This window comes from Oryzias latipes, chromosome 21, assembly GCF_053564925.1.
Source record: "Oryzias latipes strain Hd-rR chromosome 21, Olatipes_Hd-rR_3.1".
Lineage (NCBI taxonomy): Eukaryota > Metazoa > Chordata > Actinopteri > Beloniformes > Adrianichthyidae > Oryzias > Oryzias latipes.
In genome coordinates, this window is record NC_136257.1 from 29,334,179 (window position 1) to 29,346,997 (window position 12,819).

Below are 12,819 nucleotides of genomic sequence, written 5' to 3' on the forward strand. Positions count from 1 at the left end.
CTTAGAAAAAGAGTTGTTGTTTCTCTTTGCAGTTTGCAAAGTGTGTCGGTTAACGGCGGAGCTTCTTTTGAGGTCGAAGACGTTATCACATTAAGGGTTTATGAAAGTGATTGTTTTAAGCTTGAATTCTTTTCTTTTATGTTCCTAATAATTACACCAAGATGCTAATGGAGAGCCGTGCCCCTTGTCACCTTATTTTGTAAAGTGAACTCCTTGTAAAGCACAAAGGCTCAACAGGAGCAGGCTTTTAAATCGATCTTCACAGAATTTAATTGAAAAACAACTTTTATTTGTAAATGTATGATAAATCTGTTATACGTTGTTTATCAAATAGATGCTCCTGATCCTGGGATAATGATCTTGAGACACCTCACCTGGTAGTTGTTTTTGCTTTTAAAGCATGACATCCACCCTTACCCTTAAGGTACAGTACGAACCTTGACTCAGTCGCTTTTGAACCTTTGATGTTCTTCTGTAGAGAGGGCAGGGGGTTCAAATACAAGATTGACAGTTACTAACCCCTTGTCACCCATTGATGCAAATATGCATCAGACCAGTTCCAAATTACCCTCATTTGGGATCTACTTGAAGACAAAAACATGAGTGAAATTGCTTTTTCATAGATAAATTCAGGCTTCAAAGGGTTAAAAGGGTTAATCTAAACAGTCGAGCCAAGTGTTACAGATTAAAGTGAATTCATTCGAAAGCGATACAGATAAATATAAAAAGATATTTTCTAAAATTATCTGATCTTGAGAGACCTTAAACAGATTTTAGGTAATGAGCCTTGCTGCACTTTTTTAGTTGTTTAACACGTTTTTTTTCTTGAATTACAGGAATTTCCACCTCCAAAGGATGAGAAACAATCTGTACAGTTCTGGGATGGGTGGCTTTGGTCACTTTTCTTTCTGAAGCATTCATCATTTCTGTCATTATTCACTGCATAGATTTGTGACAGACCTGTTTGACAAGTTCAGCTCAAAGCCTCCTACAAAAAGGGGGTGTGTGCGCAAGCAGGTGCAGATCCCTACAGATTCTTGACAAGGTAAGAAGACCAGTGATTCCAGGGAAATTATTGAATTTTACTTTAAAGAAGTGACTTTTTGTTAAAAGTTTGCATGTGTGACATAGCAAGAGGGGGGAAAAAAAAATCACAATTTCAATTTTTTTTAGATGTGGATTTATATTTGCAGAATCATTAAGTGGTTAATTTAAAAAGCAAGGTTTTTAATTCCCATTACAAAGTGTAAACTAAGTCTTTTACAACTGTTAATCCTGGCATCGTACAGTTTTAAAACCGCACTGATTTTCCTAATCTTACTTTCCTTTTTCTCCTTGGCTGACCATGAAAAGGCCCGTCAGGTTTGTTTGGTGAGTCAACACTCTCTGTAAAGTTAGTCTTTGTTACCTGTCATAGCAGTTGATTAAAAGGAAATATATTTCTTTGGTTTTAAATTGTCTTTTTTTTTCCGTCTCAGTGCAGATTCCCGCTCAGTTTTCTAAAAGGACGTGGCGCCATGCTTCGGTGGGTCATCCTTCTCACGTTCATCGGCATCTGCGCCGGAGCCGCAGAGCAGAAAAGGAAAACTGTGAAGCCTAATCCCCTGTCAAAAGGTAGATGCTTCCCGCTTCTTAACACCAGGAACCAGATTGACTGAAATATGAGCAGAGAGCTAGATTCTCTTTGTGGTTTCTTCAGGATGGGGTGATGAAATTAACTGGGTCCAAAGTTATGGCGAGGGTCTTTCAAAAGCAGTAAGGAGGTAAGACCTCACTTGTTTATTATATTTTCTTAATTTTTTAAATATATATTAGTGCAGTATTTCAACGTAATGGACTGTGGCCTTCTTCTTATTCCACAAAAGCAAAGAATGTTTGCATTTATCATTAATCATCTACAATCTGGCAAGGCAATTTGTTTTCTCAATGATTCGGACGTGCAAGGCTGCGTTCACGCTCACTATTGTGTTGAGAAATGTGCTTTATTGTTTCACTCTCTCAGTCAGAAGCCCCTGATGGTCATTCATCACAAAGACGAGTGCCCGTACAGCCAAGGTACGGCTCTAACTTTGCTTTGCCGGGGAAAAAACAAAACACTGCATGCACGAATACACACTGTTAGTGAGCCTATAGTTTCTTTCAAACCTGCATTCAGGCGAGGAAGTTCCTGAGATATACAGCACAGTTCCAGGAAATGTTTGGAGGCAGACACTAAGGGGAAAACTCAGATTTTGGTTCAGAGTTACTCATAGTTTCATGTCCAAAGGGAAATGGCTCCAGGCTCTGTTGTCAGCCTTCATCTGCCACTCAGGACCATTTAGACCATTTTTAATTGGTTTGATTGTGAGCTGAAATTTTGAGGGACACTAGATGTTTAATTCATTGTTTAGCTGAGCAGAAACACCAGACTAAAGCGAATTGTGTCAACAGCTCTGAAGAAAGCATTTGTTGCTAACGACACCCTCCAGAAAATGGCTAAAGACGAATTCATCATGATCAACTTGGTGGTAAATAAGGACATTTTTTCACTTTGGTCTGCAATTACAAAAAAATGAAACTATTTGTGGAAAAAAAAAAAAAGATTGCAAATATCGTTCTAAATACCTGACAACTGTGCCTTCTTGAAAAACAGGAGGAAGCCATGGACAAGAATCTGGCTCCTGATGGCTATTATGTTCCACGAATCCTCTTTGTTGGTAAATATGGTCTTAAAATAATCCTATTTAAGGACAGCAAATATAAAAATTTGAGTCCCATTGTGTAATTCATTCCTCAGTAGCTACTTTTGATGCCACATAGACAGACACAAACTGGTTTAGCACAGTTCAGACTGGTTCGGTCACAAGCCTTCCTTCCAACTGAACGAGCGTCTTTGTGCAGATCCCTCACTGACTGTGCGTGCAGACATCACTGGACGGTACAGCAACCGCCACTACGCCTACGCTCCGGAGGATATCGCACTCTGTGAGTAACTGAAAGTCCTCCCTGTTTGACAGGTCTCACCTGTCAGCTTCCTGCAGGCACATTAACCCCCCCCCCCCTTTTGAAAATTTCCTTCTTTTTTTTTTCAGTTTAGAAAAGCAGGAACACGTCCAACCAACATTTAGGCCAATTTACCATAAATGGTTCAGTTGGGTTGAAGAGTTTGAAACTGTTTCCACTTTTAGGAGTGACAGCATCAGTGTAATGATGTGGGGAAAAAAAGCCCCACTTCTGTGACATGGTGGACGGCGGAGCTTCCAAAGTATCCAACCATCCACAGAAGTGCCCCAATAAACGAGGCTTATTAGGGCTTCCTTAACTTAAAAGTGAACTACCTCACGGGTAACACTTCCTTTAACAGTTCAAAAAGACAGGGTATTTAACCCTTGTGCTATCGTAGATGACCCCCCCTTACATTGATTTGTTCTCCCTACCATGACAAAGGTGGATAAAGGTGGAAAGATTTCATGTAATCCATGGACACCAGTGAAGATCACAAATCATTGAAGAAACAAGGTTCAGAGCACTGTCTAGTGGGTCTAGATGACCCAACTCCCAACGTTGAAGTGTCTAGGATAGCACAAGGGTTAAGACAGGGTATTTAAGTGGTACTTATATGATACTTTTGTTGTACCTACTGGGTTCTTCCATGGTATTTGCTGTGTATTTATGTGGTACGGGTTAAGTTTCCATGGTAAAAATTAGCCAGGTTGGGTTGTTTTTAACCAAACCTTTAAGGCTAAAACGGGACTAACTTTTTTCAGGATTACTTTAACTCAGAAAGAAAAACTTAAATTGGGTTAAAATGAAACTCCTCCTAAAGAAGTAACCCAACAGTACACCAACCTGAATAACACAGTAATCGGGTTGATGAAATAACCCAAGAGTGTCTGATAATGTGGCTCTTGTGGTATTTTATACAAAAAACACATAAACACATAAATACCCACTAGGTACTTTGTAAAAACCTAGAATGTACAGCATAAATACTAAGTAAGTACCACACAGGTATGAACCAAATACAGTACAGCATACATACACAACATATACCCTCTAAGTACCCAGTAGGTACAACAAAAGTACCATATAAATACCACTTAAATACCCTGGCAATACTGTACTGTAAAAGGAAGTGTTCCCACTTAACCTCCTAAGACCTGATCTCTTGTTCAACAGGCCTTTTTTCATTTTTAGCCACATGAATGAACTACTGTGATAATATAACCCATAATGTGGACGCCAGGTCTCAAAAGGTTTAAAATACAAAAAACAAGTATAACTGTGACACTAAATGTGTTTTTTCTTCATTACATTTTAATGACAAAACAAGGGTGTCAATGCATTTAAAAAGGATCTGATGCGTAAAATTTCAGATGAATTTAAGTCAAAAACTCAAATAAAAAGCTACCTTAATCAGGAGTTTTTCCAGGTTAATCCTCAGTGTTTCTGCGCTTTGGAGCACTGTTATTAATTCACATCTTACTTTAACCTTTAATGATAGTCGAAGGAAGAGTTTCAAAACTTAAATCCTACATACTCTTTAAAAAATGTAAGCACATTTAGTGGAATAAATCTGGTTTAGTTTACTGGAAAGCCAGTTAAAAGACAAATGGCTGTTCGTTTCGTTTTTCATCACACCTCATTCATGCAACAGTTTATTTAAAAGATTCTGCGTCACATCCTCCAAGCCACTTCAAATAAAGACACTTTATCCAGAATAACATGCTTTGCTTCGTGCAGCCTGATCTCTGGATTTGTGAGCTCTTTGGGGTAAACTCTGCTCTGTTTCTCCACAGTGATCAGCAACATGAACAAAGCTAAGGTGCTGCTGCACAATGAACTCTGAGGAGGATCTGCATCAGCTGAACAGTTCAACACCATTCCAGCTTCCAATAAAACCACATTCCATTAAAACGGTTTCATTGACACTGCTCTGTTGTTTGTGTTCAATGATCTACTTAAGCCTACACACTTCTTTCACTGTCAAGTCACATTTCTTTTGCTGCTGTAGAGGAAAAATGCAAAACTGATGGCTTTTGTTTTGAGAAAGATCGGGAGCTCAGATAAGAATGGTTCTGTGAAATGGCAGCAGAGCGTTGCCTAAGAGAGGGAAACTTTCCAAATCTGGTCTGTGCGGTTTTAAAATAAAAAAAGCGGAAGTCAAGTGAGGTATTTTTATTCCAAATCACAGGAGGAGTGGAATGAATCCTCTGCAGACGGAAGCTGGACGTGTCTTGTTTCCAACACTTGGTGGCAGTACAATGAAGCTGACCAAAGGTGAAGGCAGTGAGACATTTTCGAACAATAAATATTGAAATTAAGAAACGCAGATTTTCATCAAGATTTTCAATTAAATCATTAGTCAAAAACAGGACATTATAGGAATTTTAAAAAAAGCACATTCTATTGTAAAAATGTCTTATCTTTAGAAGAACACTTTTGTTTTCAAAAACTGAAAAATCCAAATCAAAACCTCTTTATTTTTTCTTCAAAACCTCTAGAAGCTTCTGCAAGTATCCTAGCAGCAGTTTTTAGTTCTCATTGGTCAGTTTTTCTCAAAGCTTGATTCAAACTATTACATTTGAAGGGTCCCTTCACTTGCTTTTTGTGGAAAAGTGGAAAATTGTGGGGATAAATCTGCAGACACTGAAGTTTTCAAAGTTCTTTCCTTGAGTTAGCACACTGCCAAAGCTCCACAGAGGTAATGAGACGTCTTCAGAAGCCTCTTCATCTCACATCACTTTGAAATCCTCATTATTATTTTTTCTTCGCGGCTCACAAAAAAGGTTCAAATCTCTTCAATTATTCACCTTATTGCTCTATCAATGCAGAAATGAAGAACACTTTTGGAATTTTTCAGATATGAGTTTTAGAATTTCTTCATAAGATAAAACACTTGGATTTGTGATAAATGATTTGAAGTTCTGCTTCCAAATGCACACCATTAAAGAAAAATAACGGAAAAAAACCTCTGGAAAAATGCAACCATCACTACTTTTACTTTAAGCTATAGTTTTAGATTTGAAAAGCAAACATAACAATCTCTAAAGGATACAAATGAACAAAACTGTGTTTTTCTTTGTATGTTTCTATGTCGCATTAAGAGAAAACTGATCTATTTCCTGGTTTTCTTTAAATGAATTCAATAAACGTCTGATTTTCAATGTTAAAATTTGTTGTGCGATTTGCCTGAAAAACCATAAATATTAAGAACGAAGCCAAAAAATTACTAAAATCTAAGGTTTCTATTAAAATTTTTAATGTGTGTGGTTAGCGCTCCTGCTTCGCAGCAAGAAGATCCCCGGCTGGGGGACCTGAAACAGACTAAAATGGGGGGCCTTTATGTGTGGACTTTGCATGTTCTCCCCGTGCATGCGTGTTTTTTTCCGGGGACTCCAGCTTCTTCCCACCGTCCAAAAAATGTGCTTCATAGGTTATTTGGTTACCCTAAATCAGGGGTGTCAAAATCATTTTGGTTCGGGGGCCACAGTCTGATCTTAATTGGGCCGGATCAGTAAGATAAAAGCAAAATAACAGTTTAGATTTGTTTTTTTGTTTTTTCTCAGTAGGACAAAATGCTTCAACCAATATGGTAGCCTAATGATTTATTATTACACATTCATTCACAGAGGCCAAAAGGTCGACTGCTTTTTGGGGAACAAGACTTCTGCAGCCTCCAGCATTTTTCAACAAGTTCACCATCTGAAAATGATTCGGATGTTTGCTCCAACTTGTTTGCAAAAAGGTTACTGTCACGGCTCCATCACTGACATCTCGGCTGCAGTAAATGCAGACGCTTATTTTGTCGGTCCAGCTAATAGTTGGTGAATCTTCTCTTTTCAAAAATACAAATGGTGAAACTTTTCTTTATGCTGAGTCTTATATGTGCTGAATGTTATATTCTTTGAGCACTGCAACCTGTTGATGACATACCAAACATGCAGGTTTTGCATTCAGCTCCGTGAACAAATAATTCCTGGAAAGTTTAGCACTCCACTTCAAGCTTTTTTTTTTTGACAACGTCTTGGTGTCACTACCGATCATTCTCATAGCAACGTAACAGCGGTGAGAATCTAAGGAGAACCAAACTACATCTTACATAGACGCAGAGCTGTTAGGATTCACTTTTGGCTCGTGCAGAGAAATTTTTCTCTTCATGGCTGAGCCATATTGAACAATCTGTATGTATGTATGGGCCATATGTTAGACACCTCTGCTCTAACTTGTCCATAGGTGTGAATGTGAGAGTGCGTGATTGTGGCCCTGCAACAGACTGGCAACCTGTCCAGGATGTCCCCCGCCTTCGCCCACAAGTGGCCGGGATAGGCTCCGGCAGCCCCGTGACCCCGAAAGGGAACAAAACGGGTTTTAAAGATGAACGAAAAGTGATTGTAGTTTTCTTTTTTTTCTGCTTCCTGTCTTTAAACCAACAACATGGCTGCTGTCATCGCAGTCTTCCACATCTTTCCTTCCATTCTTCTTCCACCCATTCCAACCTGCTTCTACACGCCTCTCCACCTCATCTCTGAACTCTGTGGTGCTCGGAGGAACAAAAGTACGGAAAGCCCTCCACCTTCTCCACCTCTGCTCCCTGTAAGCTCACTGTTCCACTTGAGTTCCTCTCATTTACAGACACAATTTGACTCTTTGTCAAAATTCACTCACTAGTTAGTGCACTAACTCATCGTTTTTTTTTTTTTTTTTCGGAGTGCCCAAATCTATAACTCCAAAATTCTGTGTCCTGGAAATTACCCAAAAGTCTCTGCAAAAAAAGTAATGTGCATCAATGCTTACTATTGGTGACCAGGATGCATTGGTCATTTGAAAAAAATGTAGTTAAATTTATAACTTATTTTTAAATAATTCACTTATGTTTTTATCATCGGAACTGAGTGGATTCAGAAATGGTTGTTGTAAAATGTTCGTTAGGTTTTTATTTCAGCAAATGAGTGACGTCATGTTCGCAGTTTAAAAAAAAAAAGTAGTGAGGTAAAAGCCAGGGAACGAGATGGTCCCGCTTTTATAGTCTACTAGAGGTTAGGGAGGGAATTCTGAAGTAGCCTGATACTCTGCTTTTCTGCAGCTTACCTTCGTTTCTTTCAACCTCCACCTGCTGCCTGCTCTCACAAAAGATCGCAATGTCATCTGCAAACACGACTATCCAATCCACAGAGACTCCTGTCTAACCTCATCTGTCAGTCTGTCCATCACCACAGCAAAGAAAGATGACCCTTGGTGCAGTCCCACCTCCATCTTCAATTCCTGTCACAACCGCAGAACATCTCACCACTGTTTCACCTCTCAAGCATGTCCTGAATGACGCCAATGTTCCTCTCTGCCACTCCAGACTACGTCGCCCAAACCGCAGCTCTTCTCTCTGTATCCTGTCATAGACTTTGTCTTGATCTACAAAAAACACGATGACAGCACCTTCTGATCTTCTCCGCTTTTCTCCAACCGTCCCCCAAAACAAAACTTGCATCTATGTTTCTCTTTCTTTGTATGAAATCCTACCATTGTTCACAAATGTTCACTTCCTGTATCAGTCCACCACCATGTTCTTTTCCAAAACTTCATTGTGATTTAACTCAATTCAGTTTTATTCCTCTGTAGTTTCTCTGAACATCTCCTTTCTTCATAAAAATGAAACCAGAGCACTTCTTCTCAATTCTTCAGACATCCTCTTAGCAGCTCTACCACCACCTCTCCTAAACTCCTCCATATACCTCCACAGGTTCAGTCTATACACATTGGGATTCCACAATTCTCAGTATTAAATCACACGTTACACCATTGAACCAAATTGTGGGGAAAGTAAATTGCTGCATCCCTACTGTGTATATTGGTGTATTTTTTACGTTGAAAGAGTTGATCAGTTGTTTAGCTAAATTTAAGAAGGATCATTTATTTTTTTGTTTTATTACATGACATGTAATAAGCTTCGTATAAGCCAATTGAGAAGTTTTTCTTATTAAAATATAAATATATATTTTTATGAATTTTCTGTTATTCGTTGTTTTGTGTTACGCAAATCATTTATTGAATCGAAAAGAAAAAAACGTGAGCCAAAACTAGAGGTTTGAACCAAATTGTGGGCAAAGTGGATCGTCGCATCAATGATGCCTAGATTCTCACTGTAAGAACTTTTGGGCTAACTGACCGAAACTTAGTTTATAGATGTCCTAATCACTTTTTTTTTTCTAATTTCTCCTAAATAACAGATAAGATCTGAAGACTTCTTGTTTTGAATTTACGGTTACAGTAGGGGTTTATAGCTCTCCTGACACAAGTTGTATATCTATATAAACCTCTTTTGTATTTGAGGCTTTGCTCTAAGCCAAAGTCATTTTCGTAAATGTGTCTACTTTTAATATTTTTTACGTTTGTAATCAGTCTGGATTTTTGTGTTAGGAAGACGATAATGATGAGCACAGCTGCATGTGAGCAAATCAGTGTGTGGAGATGTCAACCTGAGTTTAAATTGAGGAAAACGAGAAAACTGAGACAGACTAAAAACTTGATCAGACTGACTTTATGCCTGTGAATTTGATCAGTCATGCAAACTTACAATTCCATTATTTATAGTTGGAAATATCGATACAGCAGTTTATGACAACTGCAGCTGAATAATCACTTTATTTTGCACCATGAAAAGGAAACAAGGACCCCAAACCCCCTGCAGGATAATCACAAACACACACAGACACACAGCTAACATCGGCGATCTTCATTTTGACTTTTCCAGTGACAAGGGCACGGAGATATTAGTCCTTGTTTGCACAATTTAGCTATTCAAATATCCTGGTATACGAGAAAACGGCTCCTGAATGAGAAAATGACTGGGTGATTTGTCATAAACCTACTCTTTTATTCTTTCCCACACTTCTACACACCAGTGGTGCACATACACCCCCCTTTCATGTACACTTCCACACTTAAACGGTCGATTTTCCACAGACACACATACAGAGATGCGCACAAGACCAGAATGCTATTATAATGCAATCTGTGAAAACGGTGCCAATTTTGCCACGTAAGTCAGAAAGGTCAAACCGCAAATGTCAGCTATATTTTTTTTCTCTTTTATTTTAATTATTCTGTCAGGTTCAAAGAGTCTTCATCAGAACTGAGCCGTCCTGACAAAGGAAGGCCTGAGCTCACAGATAAGCTCAATCTGCGTCTCCTCTTGACACTTTCTTCTCTATACTTAGCCTATCTGCTCTCCTCTCACACACAGGATTACCACTGAGTCAATTACAATGTTGCACGGTGCCAAAGAGATGCTTTTGCAATTATCGACCGACCGAGGATGTGGAGTCAATTCATTTACACTGCGCCCCCGTCTTTATGTTCACTTAGAGTTGAATCAATGCTGATTCCACATATTGATCGTCCCAGCAACAGGAAATGGCTTCCGTGCCAATCACAGAGATCGGTCAGAAGGTTCCGCTGAAGGAGGTGTGTTTGTCATTGGCTTGGTTTCCAGTAAATCAAAGACTAACTTTTCCTAATAATTAAAAAAATAATTTAGACTTAATATTGCTGCATCCCCAACTCCATAGGACAATTTTCTTTGGTACAAGGAATTTTATACAAGATTTATTTTGTAAGGGGAAAAACTAAGTACATCAAAGTTGAAAGCACCCTTTGTCAACTTGGTGGTCTTTTTGTTTCTGATCACATACATTTCTTCAAAACAATTTTTTCATTAGACTTTAGTTTGAGATTTTGGGCTCTTTCATGAAACAAAAAAAAATGAAAAAGGGTAATTCTTTCAGGTTTTGTGGTGTTTGAACATCCAAATACATTTTTCCCAAATCTAAAACCGCTTCAGGAATCCGTGACAACAACAGTGACTCTAAAGTAATCATTTATAGGCAGTCATTTGGCTACAACATTGGTTCATTTTCAGCTTAAGTCGAGAGTTTTTAATTTTCTGTTGTAATTTATTAAGTTTGAGTCCAGTGAAATTTGGTTTTATTAAATTTCATCAAATTTTACTGAGAGTACATTTTGTCCAATTTTTTTCAGAAAAGAAATGTAAAAAATATATTTGTTCTAAAATATTGTACAATGGAGTGTAAAGGCCAACATAAAAGAAGAAAAATAAACATATGACAATAAGGTCATAGCAATATGAGAAAAACAGTTTTACAAGAACAAACTGCACGAGAATAAAGTCGTAAAATTATGAAAAATTCTACGGGTAAAAGTGACACAAATAAGACAAAAAGTTAAATTTTTATAAGAATCAAGACGGAAGGTTATGGGATGGAAGTCAACATTTATGAGAATAAAAGTCACACAATTACAAGAAAAAAAAACTTAACATTATGTGAGAATAAAGTAATAAAACTATGCGAAAAAAAACACAATATTTGATGAGAATAAAGTTGTAAAATAGTGAGGAAAAAGGCAAGAGAGCCTCATCAATGATTTTGTTGCATTGTATTGTGTCGTGCACACGTGCGTTCCCCTCAGTTCAGTGAGTCGTCACAGATTTTTGTGCGTTCAATTTTTTTATTTTTACAGTTACATTTCAGTGTAGCAGTTACAACTTTTCCTTTTTCTTGCCGACGTGATCACATTCAGATATTCATGATGCTGTTTCATCAGCGATATGTCATGCCTGATGTTTCTACAGTCTGTGGTCCCACTGCTGCTAATTATGCACTTTTACTTTGGCAGAATCCATCTGTGCTGCGACTCACTGTGTGATATGAAGCTCATCCTTTGGTTCTTCCCATTTCATCAAGCATTCCACTTTTTCTCTTTTCTGCGGGAAGATGGCTTTAAGCTAAACTTTCTTTCTAATCTTGTTTTTTCTGAGCAGAATTCAGTGATACGGGTAAACATCAAAACTCATAGTAGTAATAACCCAAACAAACGTCATAAACAAACGTGACTCAAGTCCAAATCTCACCTGGTGACAGCAGAAACCCTGAAGATCAGTCAGGACTTTACTGCAGCCTGGTGTCATGTGATGTGAAGCCCCTGCAGTGCATCAAGGGATTTCTTTTTGTCACGAGACATCGCTTTTGAATTCTGTAAGTTGGTGATATCACTGAATAAAACACACACACACTCATACTCACACACACACGCTCAGGCACAAGGTCGCAGAGGTACTCTAACCAGTGAATAACAGGAGGCTGGAGCCAGCTGAGGTGGAGACTCTTCTTGCCATGTGATTCGCCACATACATCAACTCTGTTGAGCAGAAAATTGAAATGGAAATGTGGGCCTTGGAGGAGTGTGGCTTCCATTTACCCCTGGACCAGAGCTAATGATTTGTCATTTCTCTCAGGGGCACAAATGGCTGCCCTCTCCCTCACAGTCTGACTGCACCAGAAGCCCCAGGCGCCGTTCTCCAGCACCGGGCCTTGGACCGGCACCGCTTTCCAACACACTCATGTCTACTAGAAGAGATCCGCTGACATGTGGGACCTAATTATTACTAAACAAGCAGCCCGAATTTGCACGCACCAAGTGGCCGGTAAAAAATGAATTTTGGGCTGAGAGAGCAACCACTCACCAAAAATGATGACATCACAGAGCGAGAAACAGAAAATAAATGGGACCAAAATCTCTTATATGGATCAAAAAATAAAAGTCAAAATCTACAAACAAAACCAAAACACACATGTTCAGGACATCCAAAAGAAAATATTAGTGGATGGCTATAGGGCCTATGCCTTAGGGGCCATTTTGTGGCAAAGTGGGCAATTTGTCGATTTTCACATTTTACCACAACATGGGATGGAGAACTTTTGCTTGATTGACAAAATTTCACACCCAAAAATATCCAAATCACCTTTAGTACCTACTACAAATTTA

The 12,819-nt window shown here is 38.6% G+C and overlaps 1 protein-coding gene across 2 annotated transcripts; it reads left to right on the forward strand.

Moving 5' to 3' along the window:
* Positions 1-905: 905 nt before the first annotated feature.
* Positions 906-4,913, forward strand: agr1 (anterior gradient 1). Of its 2 annotated transcripts, none has more exons than XM_023951104.2 (9): positions 906-1,045; positions 1,354-1,371; positions 1,479-1,614; positions 1,700-1,763; positions 2,003-2,055; positions 2,431-2,507; positions 2,633-2,696; positions 2,881-2,964; positions 4,779-4,913. In XM_023951104.2, the coding sequence occupies exons 3-9, from the start codon at positions 1,518-1,520 to the stop codon at positions 4,826-4,828; spliced, it is 489 nt and encodes a 162-aa protein (XP_023806872.1). In that variant the 5' UTR covers positions 906-1,045; positions 1,354-1,371; positions 1,479-1,517; the 3' UTR covers positions 4,829-4,913. The 2 variants fall into 2 exon arrangements, with proteins under 2 accessions (XP_023806872.1, XP_023806873.1); XM_023951105.2 differs by having other exon boundaries at positions 1,484-1,614.
* The last annotated feature ends 7,906 nt before the right edge of the window (positions 4,914-12,819 follow it).

What these genes read in the sequence shown, in the direction of transcription:
- agr1 (XM_023951104.2), top strand. Translation starts at nt 1,518, where the DNA reads ATGCTTCGGTGGGTCATCCTTCTCACGTTCATCGGCATCTGCGCCGGA. An exon ending in CTTTCAAAAGCAGTAAGGAG is followed by an intron (nt 1,764 to 2,002) that starts GTAAGACCTCAC and finishes TCACTCTCTCAG; the next exon opens with TCAGAAGCCCCTGATGGTCA. An exon ending in TCCGGAGGATATCGCACTCT is followed by an intron (nt 2,965 to 4,778) that starts GTGAGTAACTGA and finishes GTTTCTCCACAG; the next exon opens with TGATCAGCAACATGAACAAA.